At 36.2% G+C, this 13,174-nt stretch overlaps 1 protein-coding gene across 7 annotated transcripts in view; it reads right to left on the bottom strand.

The window, feature by feature from the left end:
- tnika (TRAF2 and NCK interacting kinase a) overlaps nt 1-13,174 on the bottom strand; it is an 88,145-nt gene that overhangs the window by 30,241 nt on the left and 44,730 nt on the right. For all 7 annotated transcript variants that reach the window (XM_079875848.1, XM_079875845.1, XM_079875846.1 and 4 more), the window contains exons 4-7: nt 11,583-11,708; nt 5,788-5,898; nt 4,790-4,880; nt 2,956-3,086 (exon numbers count right to left, since the gene is read on the bottom strand). In XM_079875848.1, the coding sequence (XP_079731974.1) occupies nt 2,956-3,086; nt 4,790-4,880; nt 5,788-5,898; nt 11,583-11,708 (459 nt within the window). The remainder of the gene's footprint in view (nt 1-2,955; nt 3,087-4,789; nt 4,881-5,787; nt 5,899-11,582; nt 11,709-13,174) is intronic.

The raw sequence follows: 13,174 nt of genomic DNA, 5'->3' as shown, positions 1-13,174 counted from the left end.
ATGATCCTTTAGAAATCATTCTAATATGATGATTCATTATCAAAGTTGGAAACAGTTCTGCTGCTTAATATTTTTTCATAACCTGTGATACTTTTTTAGGATACTTTGATGAATAAAAAAAAGAAAAAGAAAAAAGAAAAGAAAAAAAAAGAAGCAAATGTTTTCAAGATAGAAATCTTTTATAACAACAATATACACTACTGGTCAGTAATTTGGGGTCAGTAATTTTTTTCTTTATTTTTTTTTAAATAAATCAATAATTTTATTCAGCAAGGATGTGTTAAATTGATAAAAAGTGATAAAGAAGATTTATATAAAAAAAAAACAATTTTTTTGAATAAATGCAGTTCTTTTTAACCTTTTATTCATCAAATATATTAGGCAGCAGAACTGTTTCCAACACTCATAATAAATCAGAATATTAGAATGATTTCTAAAGGATCATGTGATTGACTGGATGTCACATGTGACACTGAAGACTGGAGTAATGATCCTGAAAATTCAGCTTTGCATCACCGAAATAAATGATAATTTAAAGTATAATAAATTGAAAACCAATTATTTTAAATTGTAATAATATATCACAATATTAAATTTTTTTCTGTATTTTTGATCAAATAAATGCAGGCTTGATGAGCAGAAGAAACTTCTTTCAAAAACATTAAAAATAGTAATGTGTCCAAACTTTTGGCCTGTACTGTATATGGGGGAAATTAAATCATTGTAGCATTTTAAACTATCAATAATACAAAGATAATACAAAAGAACAAGAAACAAAATATAAAATGAGAAAAAACTGGACTTAAACAGGTCTTAAACAGGTCTTAAAATTACTTTGAACTAATTACTTAAAAACTAATCTACAGGAAAACTCTCATCAGTTTAATTAAGGGTGTTGACAACCACCACAACCACACCAATGTTGCTCAAACAGCTCATACATTTACAACCTAATAATATCCTAAACGGTGAACACAACCTCAACTGAAGCAATAAGCCATGAGAGCTCAAGCGATACTGTATTACCACCATTAAGGGTGTTGTTCGACGCAAACCAGTTAAACCTTTATGAGGGCTTTTTTTCTAATCATATAAATCACACAGCATGTTGGGCCATCAAGTCTCAGTTTGGATTATTACAGATGTTACAAAATAAATGCACAAGACACAACACAAAACAGTCTGCTAGAATACACTGCAATAATGTTCTGGTCCTTATGTTAGATTATGCAGCTCTAAAACTTCACAGTAGTTGTTAACGTAACTTCAGTTACACATTTTCTTCACATTAAACTGATATTTATATTAACTCCACACTCCACACTCAGCTTTGAGTGAATATAGAACAAATCAGACGGCTATTGTGTTGGGGGAGGCTCTCCTAAACTCACTAGATGTTTCTAATAAAATGCTATAAAATATATTTTTAAAAATGTAACTTTCTGAGACATTTTTGCCCACTGCACTGGTTAATTCCTGACCCTGTTCACATGTGTGGATATATCAGCTATTAATGACTAATTAATCCAAGCAAAGGATGAGATATGACTAAAGTATTCATAGTTTATTTCAGAACCACAGTGATTCACCCATCCCAGATTCCCTTCTTTATTGTTTCTCTCTACAGACAAAGGTAACCACAAGTGCGCAAACGGCAAACCTGTGTGAAAACCTTTAGTTTCTCTTCTATGGAAGTCTGGCTGCCTGCCAGTTTCTCTGGAACTATAACAGTACTGTGCATTCTATGGCAACCTGTTGAATGATTTGTCCACATCCCTTGAATTTAAAAACAAATATGTGAGAGATGTTCTGTAAGACTTCACTCATCTATCAGAGACACACAGACACACACTGCTGTAAATTTCCTATCCAAAGCACCTGTCATGAACAGGAACATCACACTTCTGAATTCTCATTAAAAATATCAGAGCTCTTGACTATCAATAAACTGAAATCATAAAATATCTAATTTTTTCATTTAGATTTAGATGGAAAAAAGAAAAAATAGATTATAGTAAAAACATTAAAATTATAATATAATTTTAATGATTAAAAACAACATTTAGATGTGCCACATTGTACATGATTTTTCCCACTACAAAAAAGTTATTGTCCTTAGAATCGTGACCCTCAAGTAGTAAAATAATTTGGACCCTTTCTTTATTTAACGTCCATTTCATTTTTATGTTTATTATGTCATTGTAGACAAATATTAGTAACAGGGTTATAAAAAAAAAATGCTAATCTCAAATAAAATAGAATAAAAAAAAAGCTAATCTAATATTTAAATTCCTTTCACAGAGGATATGTTGAAAAAGGACAAACAATTTCTAACAGAAGGCAAACCCAATACAATTCAGACTTATTTAAGTGGTGCTGAGCATCAAGTCTGCAATTTGATATGACATTATAAATGCAAAGCAGCAGTGAGTAAAACCACTGCATACAGATGACATTTCATACTGCAATAAAATCACTTTCTTACTTTACTTTTGTCTGAGCTTTGAACTAAATCAGGGATGAATTCTTTAACATGCATTGAAATGGACTAAAGCATAATGCTGGAAAGAAACAGGCCAATATTCCTCTGGACAGGGAAGGGGAGGAACGTTTGCTTATCCTATTACTGTGACATTATCAACACTGCCAGCCGTGGCACGGATCACTGTATTAGCCTGAGTGATTCGTGGATAATGGTGACTAAATTGTTTCCAAGGAGAGTTTATTTGATTTTGATTGCATATGCTCACATGTGTATCGAGTAAATTGAGGACCCGTGATCAATACTCTCCTACCGGCTAAATCACTGCAGACCAATTCGAAATAAGAGCGTTCTGTTGTTTTGCCACGTCCAAAATGCATTTATGTGCGTTTTCTCACAATGTGAGACACTTCAAGAAGACCATGTAGTATCATATGATACAGATTATACATGTCTGAGAGAGGAAAGCTCACCTTATAGTCATACGTGGCCTCAGGATTCTCATCACACGCAATGACCTCTGGTGCCATCCAATAAGGAGTGCCGATGAAAGTGTTCCTGCGGCTCACGGTGCGGTCCAGCTGTGCACTCACACCGAAGTCCACTGGGGTTCAGATGAAACAGAGTGAGAGAGGAAACCAGTCTGATCAGTGTTCTAACCAGGTGTTAAAAAACATTTTTGTTCTGACAAGTGAAAGGATATCTTGTCAGTCACTGCGGGTTTCTATTTCTGCAGTGCGGTCACATCGTGGAGTTTAGCAGGAGAGGGAAAAAAGATCCCCCATGCAGATTTCGCTCGTGTTGACCAACAGAAATTGACTTCTTGGTCATTCCACGTCAAATTAACCAAATTTCAGAAACTTCCCGGCTCAAATTTTTGACTTTGTTATCTTTTCTGAAGAAAGACAAACATAAAGAGTGATGAAAGCCAAAATTCTAAATGTAATGGCTGTATATTTAATCCACTATTTTGTAGAGGGATTGTAGAGGCACAACATGACAATTTTCACATGAGATTTGTAGCCAAATTACAGGGGGGTAAAAATGACTTTAAAAATATAAGATACATTTCTAGTTTCAGTAAGTATCATTTGTTCTTCAGACATTCCCCTTTAAACAAGTATCAGCTGTATGAAAAGTGACCCACATTTGGTTTCTGACCACTAAAAATGTGTACAATTCACCAATTTACTCATGGAGCCGCATTAAGATCTCCATATCTCTGGGACTGAATTATATAGGGCTTTTAAAACGAAGATACCAAAAGAAAGGTTTGATAAGAACCAGAATTTAAAAGGGTATTAATATATCTTTAATACTTCTTGAGTAACAGGCATACAAACTTGGGGCAAAAAAACACAATAAGTGCTTTTTTCCCCATTCTTTTATGTACTTATTTCACCAGAAAAAAATTTCAAAATCAAAAAATTAAGCCGGGGACTTTTGGTTAAGTTGACACGGTTCTTCATGCATCAACACTGTTGGCCACAAAATTTTGTTTTGTTCTCTGTGAATTTCGCCAAAATTTCTAGAATGTGATCACACCTTTGTGCTGAGAAGTCCATGCCCACAGGGGAACACCACTGATCCAAAACTGTACATTAAACTTCAAACACGTTTGACTGGCTGTGAATGCGTGGCGATGCAGTTTCGCATCCAGTGTAGACCAACTGCTTGTCACTAAGTTGAAACTTAAAATGCTTACACAATGTGCTATAGGGCAAAGGGCCACAGGCGCAGCAGCTTTGATTAGTGCAAAACATGCTGTCAAGATACATGACTTCCTGTAAAGTACTGGATTTCATAAGATGCTACAGTAGTTTAACTAGGTATGCTAAATTGAACCAATATATGCAAATGCCTGTGCTTTCAGGTAATTGCCCTCTCCTCACATTGCAAATGAAGATGTAATGAGATAAAAGCAAATGTACTCAGGGCAGAGAGAGACCGTAAAACAAAAAGATTTGTTTTGAAAAGCTCCTTTCACAAGTCCAAACTTTTAGCATTCAGCCTTGAGCATATTCAGGAAATCTGCTAGAGTAGCGACTGTCAACTAAAGAATGATCAATTATTTACCTCACACTGGCTAAATTGATTTACCTCTGAGCCACCCTACTTGGTCTCACAGTCAATGATAATTTCCTCACTGAGTATTAAAAGGGGGCACCGCTAAAGGACAACAGCGCATTAGCATTTCTGGGCCGTGCTCCTCTCGCATTCCTTTGCTTTGAAACCTCCTCTGCACAGTCACAGCGAGGACTGTAAATGCTATGCAAAGTTATCTGAGCCTCAGGGCTGCGCTCTTACCTAGTTTGACCTCAGCGTTCTCTGTTAGCAGCACATTCTGGCCTTTGATGTCTCTGTGGATGACTTTGTGATGGTGGAGATGAGTGAGACCCTGGCAGAGAGACAAACATGAATTAAGAGAGAAAAAGGATAGTAGAATGGCAGAATCCTTCATTCACAAGTTAGGCTGTGAGTGAGTACCATTTATTAACTATAAATAGGTTTCACATTTAGTTTTACATTTAAAACCTAACAAGCATTTTGTGTGTGTGTGTGTGTGTGTGTGTGTGTGTGTGTGTGTGTGTGTGTGTGTGTGTGTGTGTGTGTGTGTGTGTGTGTGTGTGTGTGATGTTTTTTCAACATGTTCGTTTGTCTTTATTTAAAATAAATGTCACTTGGTTTGATATTGTGTCTAATGCAATGCCATTCAAACATTAAGTACCTTAAAAGAATAGTTGACAGAAAAACTTTTGACAGAAAATCTTTACTATCATTTTCAGATCTTCAAGTAATTTCAAACCGGCATCATGCTATTTTTTACCGTGGAGCACAAAATGATGCGTGCTCTATCTATGAAGTCTTTTGAATGCATACCTTATACACTGCCTTTACACTACACTTTGAACACAGCAGATGAAATGTATGGTTCTATCATTATATAATTTTTATTGTATATAAATTATACAAAAACATGTGTTCCACAGAAAAATAATTACATTATATAGGTTTATAATATTCCTCTATTTTGTTTGGTGAAATTTAAACTCTACCCATATAACACTTTTTAGGGATGTAAGTGTTTTTTTTTTTCTAGTCAAAAGTGGCGATCGATGGACATTAGCTTGGCTATGTGGTTGACCAGGTGGAATATCAGCCAGTGGACCTGGTAAACTGCCTTAGCCAAGTTGGTTTGGACTGGTAAACCACCTAAAACGGCAAGCATGTTCCAAATGCTGGTTTGAAGCTGATTTTCCCAGCAGGGAAGACAGTGAATAAAGCACAGTGACTTGAGCTGTTACCCTGAGGATCTCTCTGCTAATGTAGGCGGTCCAGTCTTCCCTCAGCGAGTTGCCCTTGGTGTTCTTGATCAGGTCTGTCACTGAGCCCGCACCACAGAACTCCATCACCAGCTGTAGAAGAGACAAGAAGTCACTTCCTACAAATCAAAAAAGTTTTTTTTTTTTTTTTTTTATCTTTCACACAGTCCCTTAAACACCATTAAATTGAAAAAAGAGATGTATGGCTTTTAGTCTATTTCCGATTGCTTTGAGGTCATTTATACTCAGCAAAAAAGAAACATCCTCCCACTTTCAACTGCTTTTTTCCAGCAAATTTCTTACTATGTGTAAATATTTGTATGAGCAAAAAGATTCAACAAATGAGACCTAAATGGAAAAAAATTCCAAAGTCCCTGAACAGAGCGTGGGTCAGTCTCAAGTCAGTATCTGGTGTGGCCACCAGCAGTTTTAACTCCTACAGTGCATTTCATCTTCATTGACTGAGCCAGATTTTCCAGTTTTTGCTGTGAGATGTTTCTTCACTTATCCACCAAGCCACTTGCAAGTTCTCGAAAACGTCGGACATATGGTTACAAGTGGCTTGTTTCAGCTGTCCTTCCTGTCTCCCTTGTAGTGTCTTAGACTTAGAAGTCTTACATTACAGACATTGCAGTCACATCTGCAGTCCTCATGCCTCCTTGCAGCAAGACTATAGCATGTTAAAACAGGTGATCAGGACCCTGGGCATATTTCTCCTGGTGTTTTCCAGAGTGAGTAGAATGGTCTCTTTTAATGTCCTAAGTTATTGAAACTGAGACAATTTTCATCAGTCTGTAAACAGTTAGCATTTTAAGGACTATTAAAATTTTTCTGGGAAAAAGAGAAAAAATATTGGTCAATGGTAACTCATACAGAACTACACAGAATTTTGTCCAATCAAACGCACTTTAGAATGAGAACATCGCTCCCCCTAAAATTCCTCTTCACCTTCAATATGTTTCGTTTCATTAGGAAATATGTAAACATGAAAGAAAATAGTGTTCAAAAGATTACCACGGGTCTTGAAACACTTTCAATGTCTCTTAGCCTCCCTGAATATCATCTCTGTGCAGTTGTCCCATTTAATCTCATTTTACCCTTGTCTGCCATTTGCTTATCAAAAATATATCAGAACAACCCACCTAAACTGCATACCATCACAAACAAAGCCCAAACAAACAAACCGCACAATAGGGATCGCCTGCTTTAATCAGCCTGTTTCATTTTCATCACAACCCACTGGGTGAATTTTATTATATATTAAGAATATTTTTAGAGAGGAAAGACCCTCAGATCATTAAAACAACATGATAAATATTGCAGCATTCAACACAAACACCCAAGTAGGGACATTCAAATTGAGGGCATAAATCTTTGAGCACTGTTCAACCGCAGGCTCATAGAGATAGAGAGATAGAGAGAGAGATATAGAGAGAGAGAGAGAGAGAGAGATATAGAGAGAGAGAGAGAGAGAGAGAGAGAGAGAGAGAGAGAGAGAGAGAGAGAGAGAGAGAGAGAGAGAGAGAGAGAGAGAGAGAGAGAGAGAGAGAGAGTGAGTGAGTGTGTAAGGAAGAGAGTGTGGAAGTTGTCCATTAATATGCATGTGGATGCTGGGATAAATGTAGCAGACAGGAGGAAAAGGCCTGTCACCATCGTCATGCGCTGAAGATCTGATCCCTTCCTCTCCTAACGGCTTGTGTCTCTCAGACCCAGGATGTGCAGTGTTTAAAAGGCGGCATCACTCAGGTTTAATTGGACCTAATTTGGCTGCGAGAATGAAACTTGCTGGAAAGTCAGCCGGGACTTTCACTTTAATATCTGATGTGAATCAAACTTAAATCTAGAAGCGTATTTCTTGTCTGACCACAGAAAACAACAACAACAAAACAAAAAGCAGTGGTTAGTAGTAAAAAGGTGGAGAACTAAAATTGAAATGATTTTATTTATATTTGGAAGTAAGAATTGCCCTGAGTTATAAAGCAAGGTTTGTAACGCTTCGGCTTGAAAATTGTGGGAAACATGAAAATGACTTTGTTGAAATGGGGACATATTAAAGAAATTGAGTTTACATGTTGAGTATGGCTTGAGGCTCCCTGGTGTCTCTGTTTTAAAACTGAAAGGAGAACTTTACACCACAGAATAATGATGAGATGAATAGAAAGAACCGAAGAACACGATAATACTTCAAACTTTAACCCAAGTGACTGCCACATCCAATTTGTGTTTCTGAAACGTCCTTGGAAATTTAATTGAAGCAAAAGTTCATCTCTTTTTTCAGTAGTCATAATGATTTGTAAATCCACAGATGCAAAAGTTGATAATGCTGTAATACAAATAAGCCAATATTACAGGGGCATGTTAGTTAATCACTGCCCATTAATCTTTGTCCGTTTGTTTTCCCTGGTGGAGGCAATGAACTCTTACAGAGGATTTGTTCTCATGAAAAGGGCAACTGTCAAATAATTACAATCCACCGTTCAAGTACAGAAATCTGTGAAAATTTGTTTTGAGAAACATTGTGACCAACTCACATGAGAAACATTGAGAAACATTGTGAACAACTCACACCCAAACACCTAACTAATGGAATTTACTCAGCGTACAAGCTATATTTAGTTTGATGCAAATGAAAAGAAAAATACAGCACATTAAATAGGTTGGACCGTTGTGCACCTGGGTGTTGATTGTTTAAAACATTAAAAATATGTCTTTCCAGAACCAAAAAAATAAAACTATTCAATCTATTATGAAACTGTAGCTAAGATACAAGCAACTCTTCATGTAGTCGTTAAAATACAGTCGGTAGAACGGTTAACTATCAAGCGATGCTACAAGGCTACTTGCTACAAAATAGATACAGCAACAGTAATAATAGTTCAAAAGCAAATAATTACATAATGCCAGTTTGCTGCTTTGTTTGTTACTCAACACCAAATGAACACAATGCACCAGTTGTTGATATGGAAATTGCTGCAAGATGTAGCTAGAAAGCTTAGCTGATCCTCAGACCCTACGGTTTAGCCTTAGTCTGTTGTAATTGGAAGTGACTTGTGCTTCTAGCTCCTCTAATCGCACTTCAGCAGAGTGTCCTGTCTAGTCACGAGCCTTTGAGCATAGCCCTTAGGTTCAAACACTCCATGTTAGAGATGTGTGCTCAACCACACAACAGCCACTCAAGCTGGCTGCCTCTGGAAATGGCCTCCAGTTAAATAAGGAAACACTTTACATTATTCAGTTCTCTGAAACTAAACATTTGCTTCTGAGACCAGTATGCATTAAGAATTGTGAAGTTCAATCAAGGATAAATCCACTGTGTGTGAACAGTTGAAGTTAAGCTCAGTAATCTTGAGTTCTAAGCAAATCATAATCCACTTATGACATACAAAACCACGTCAACACAAATAAAGAAACATCATGTGCTGCTTGACCTCTTCAATACTATATGAATCATAAGAAACTTGCTGTTTTTCTGTCTGGAAGGCCATAAATGAGGAAGAATGAGATCATTAAGCACTGCTGATGAGGCCGTGTTTTGGGTGATGTGCTTCTCTATTTTAAGACACAGACTCATTTTCAGACTTGTGTAGGCATTTTCACAGCGACATGGATCTCCATAAAATAAACTTAATTATCTTGTTTAATTCCTTTGAAAAGATGAGCACTGCAGATCACCAGCATGCACAGTGTTTGATGCTGATGTTCTTAACTAACTTAACCAACATAGCATGTGCATTTAGATATGAACAGAAATGAAAATTGTTCAAAAATGAATTAAATGATTTCTATAAATACATATACTAAATATTAAATTATATACACATTATTGTGTGTGTGTTACAATTTTTTTAAGCTAAATAGAAAAAAATTATAATATTAAATGTTTTTATAATATAATTTTTTTTTCATATATAAAATTATTATTTTCAATTTTGGGTAGGAAGCAGCAGTGAAAAAAAAAGCAAACGGGTCCCTATGCTTAATATAAACCCACTGATGATCAGCTGCAATTCTGATTTATTAAAATAAAAAGTACTACAAAACTACAAAATCCTTGGAGACCAGATGTAGAAAAAGTATCAGGAAATTATTAGTTAGAAGTTATCAAGAGATATTAAAAAGCATTTGTACATAACCTAATTAATATTCATGAGCTACGCCTTCATTTTGTCACACCATAAAATGGTCACCCTCACGTCCACGTTAACCAATAAGAATTTTTATTCAACCTTGCTTTTTGAACTGGAGCGCTAACAACTAGCAATAATTAGAAAAAATCCACCTAGAGCAAAGTGGATAGATACATGCTAGTGTAAGAAAGCTGGTCTTTTCCAAAAGGGCATGCTTTCATTGCCTCTATGTCCCCTTCATCAGTCTGAATAGAATGTGCAATGTGCTGCAAACTAATCTTTGTGCACTTGGACAAAAGTGAAGGAGTAATTTATAGGCATCAAGCTTAATTCAGAGTTCACAGCACTAACTGCCGTAAAGGCCAAGTCGGTGCGAGCAATCGTAAAATAGAAAGTATTTATGCAAGAGCAGCGCTGAAGCTCAGAGTGCCAGAGTGAATGGACTCCCGTCGAAACATGCATGCCAACTACCTGACGAGCAGGACCAAAATTGAATGTGGGTTTCAGTCACTTGGTTATGCCAAGAGCTTTTTTCTCAATCTCTGTGTCTTTCTGATTTTGATTGGCAGGTCAAAGGGAATATTGAAGGGGTTTGTGGCCCTCGAGTCTTACAGCAGTGGGAATGTCAGCCTTCATCTGAAAGGTCTGCCCATTCAAGAGCTGCCACTCGACGCTGGGATGCGTCACAAATGCTCTTCATTTCCTGCGATGTCTATCTTTATTGGTGGAGAGTTCCATCTGCGTGCCCCTGTGTGCCCCTGCAGCCGCTGATAAACAACACAAATTACCCTGCCACAATCAGACCTGTCCTGTCTTTCAGCTGAGGAAGAGAAGGGAAGTGGTCGGAGAGGGAAAAAGAGTTGGTAGGAGAGGAAAATATGGACAAGAGAAGTAAAGTAGAGAGGGAGATAGACTGAAAGAATGAGTCTAGACAGCAGACACAGAGAACAGCCTCTCTGACCTTACTACTGAGATACATCTGGATGAATCGAGTGAATATATCGTAAAAAAAGCATTTCTCATTGGCAACATTTAATTGAATTATTTATAGCAGTGATTCTTGACCCATTTCAATGGAAAACAATATTTGAAAAATTGGGCTATAGGCTAAAAGGCTAATTATGACTAAGATTCTCATTAACACAAACTGGTGTTAAAGTCTATTTAAATAATTAATTAATTATATGATTTCAGAAGTTTTAAAAACTTTCATTAAATGTTGTTTGGGGGGGGGGGGGGTTAAAATGCAAGTTAAATCATTTTAATAACATATTATATGTATGCATAAATTATTTAATTAAAACTAAATAGAAATGGGTTCAACACATAACTGTGATGAAACACTGTGATTAGTACATAAAAATCAAGAGACATTCTGTTATTGAAATACATATAATAAAAAGCTTTTACAGCCTTTACAAAGTCCTTAACTTTTCCCAGCACAGAGCACCATTAACTTTCCATGACAACAAGTCTATAGGCGAGACAACGGTGCTTTGATTCCTGTTCATCAATGTTCATTCAAGGTCCATTTATCATACACTTCCCCATGGGCCCAAAAAAGTCCACGTATACACAGGGCAGTGTGTGTGAAGCACAGATGGACACACACTCTCCGTTTCCACTGGCACAGCGGGGCACGGTACTCACCCACAGCTGGTCGTCCACACCGGGAGGGTTCTTTTTAATGAAGGCACCATAGTAGGTGGCGATGTTCCTGTGGTGAGAGTATTTCTTCAGCATGTTGATCTCAGCTTTGATCTCCTCCTCTTCCTCCTGTCAAGACACATGCAGCAGGGGATCATGGGATAGCTCACATTCCACACTCTCTAAAGTAAAGCTTGAGGCCTGTGGGATCACTCTAGTGACCTATAATAAAGTCTGATGGCCCACTTACAGATGCAGGTGCTTTTACATGAAGTAGAGGGGGGGAAGGAGGGGAGAAAGCACAGGATTAGCTCTTGACCCAAAGAATTACATCTTGACTGGAGTGTCCCTCTAGGAGCCCCTCAGGACCCCCAACTCAATGATCTCTTCTCAAGAACATGCTGGATGCTGCTGATTTGAGCTAATGACAACTCATCTGCTCTCTCGTTAACTATAGGTCAAATGGTAATTTCCAGGAACAACCCATCCTAATGATGACAGGGTTCCCACTCGAGTAATGAATTTCCATGAGTCTTCTAGGATTTTAAGAATTATTTTATAGGAGACTGCACAAGAAAAAACTATTTCAAACCAATTAAATTATTATAGATGCATGATACTGTATCTGTACCATATTTATTGCCTGACATTGGAGATTTAATTTATTGTTATTGTAGATGTAAGATATTTAATTGTTCAAGTTTATTTCCTGTTATAAATGTACCTTTACCATCATGTAATGCACTCTTAAGTTAAGTCAAGACATGAATTTAAACTTAACTGTTAAATGTAATCTTTAGCAAAATACGAATATACTGAATTATAATGAATATGCATTTCTTACACAGTGCATGTTGTGATGCCTAAAATCATTGTATCATTTAAAACTAGGAATACACTGATATTTTTAGTACTTAATATTGAGTAGAGAAACCAAAAGAATATGAATCAAATTATTTGGCTTAGAAAATAGATATTTCCTTAAGTTACTTTCATGCCTAGTTATGCGTGTTAAAATGTATTGTAGGAGCTACTGTTCCTTTCACTATTCATATTATTGCTCTATCATATTTTATCTTTAATTAAATACAGGGTTTCGGCAGGTATCTTCAGGTGTATATATATATATATATATATATATATATATATATATATATATATATATATATATATATATATATATATATATATATATATATATATATATATATATATATATATATATATATATATAAAAACACTTACATTTTTGTATACATTTAGTTTATATATTTTATAATGTATTCATTTCACAGTTAATCTCCAAATGAATGTAGAACCAACATAAAGACAGTATATTTCAAATACTTGTTTAATGGCTTCTTTATAAGAATGAGGGTCAGTATCTCCCCTCCCTGTAAATATGCCTTTAGTGTAAGTGCGTTGTCTTCCAATGCTTCCTACAAGATCAGGTCGGTAATAGTTCAGGTAAACTCAGAGTACTGAGAAACAACAAGTGATAAATTATTTATTATTCATTTAGGAATGGTTTAGGACAAAACACGATCTGAGGCGCTCACGCTAATAATTTCTGTTCCACTCGCCTGTAGTATTGG

Source organism: Squalius cephalus (assembly GCF_949319135.1).
Source record: "Squalius cephalus genome assembly, chromosome: 7".
Taxonomy (NCBI): Eukaryota; Metazoa; Chordata; class Actinopteri; order Cypriniformes; family Leuciscidae; genus Squalius; species Squalius cephalus.
Note: the sequence above shows the minus strand (reverse complement) of the source record. Positions and strands in the feature narration are given on the sequence as shown.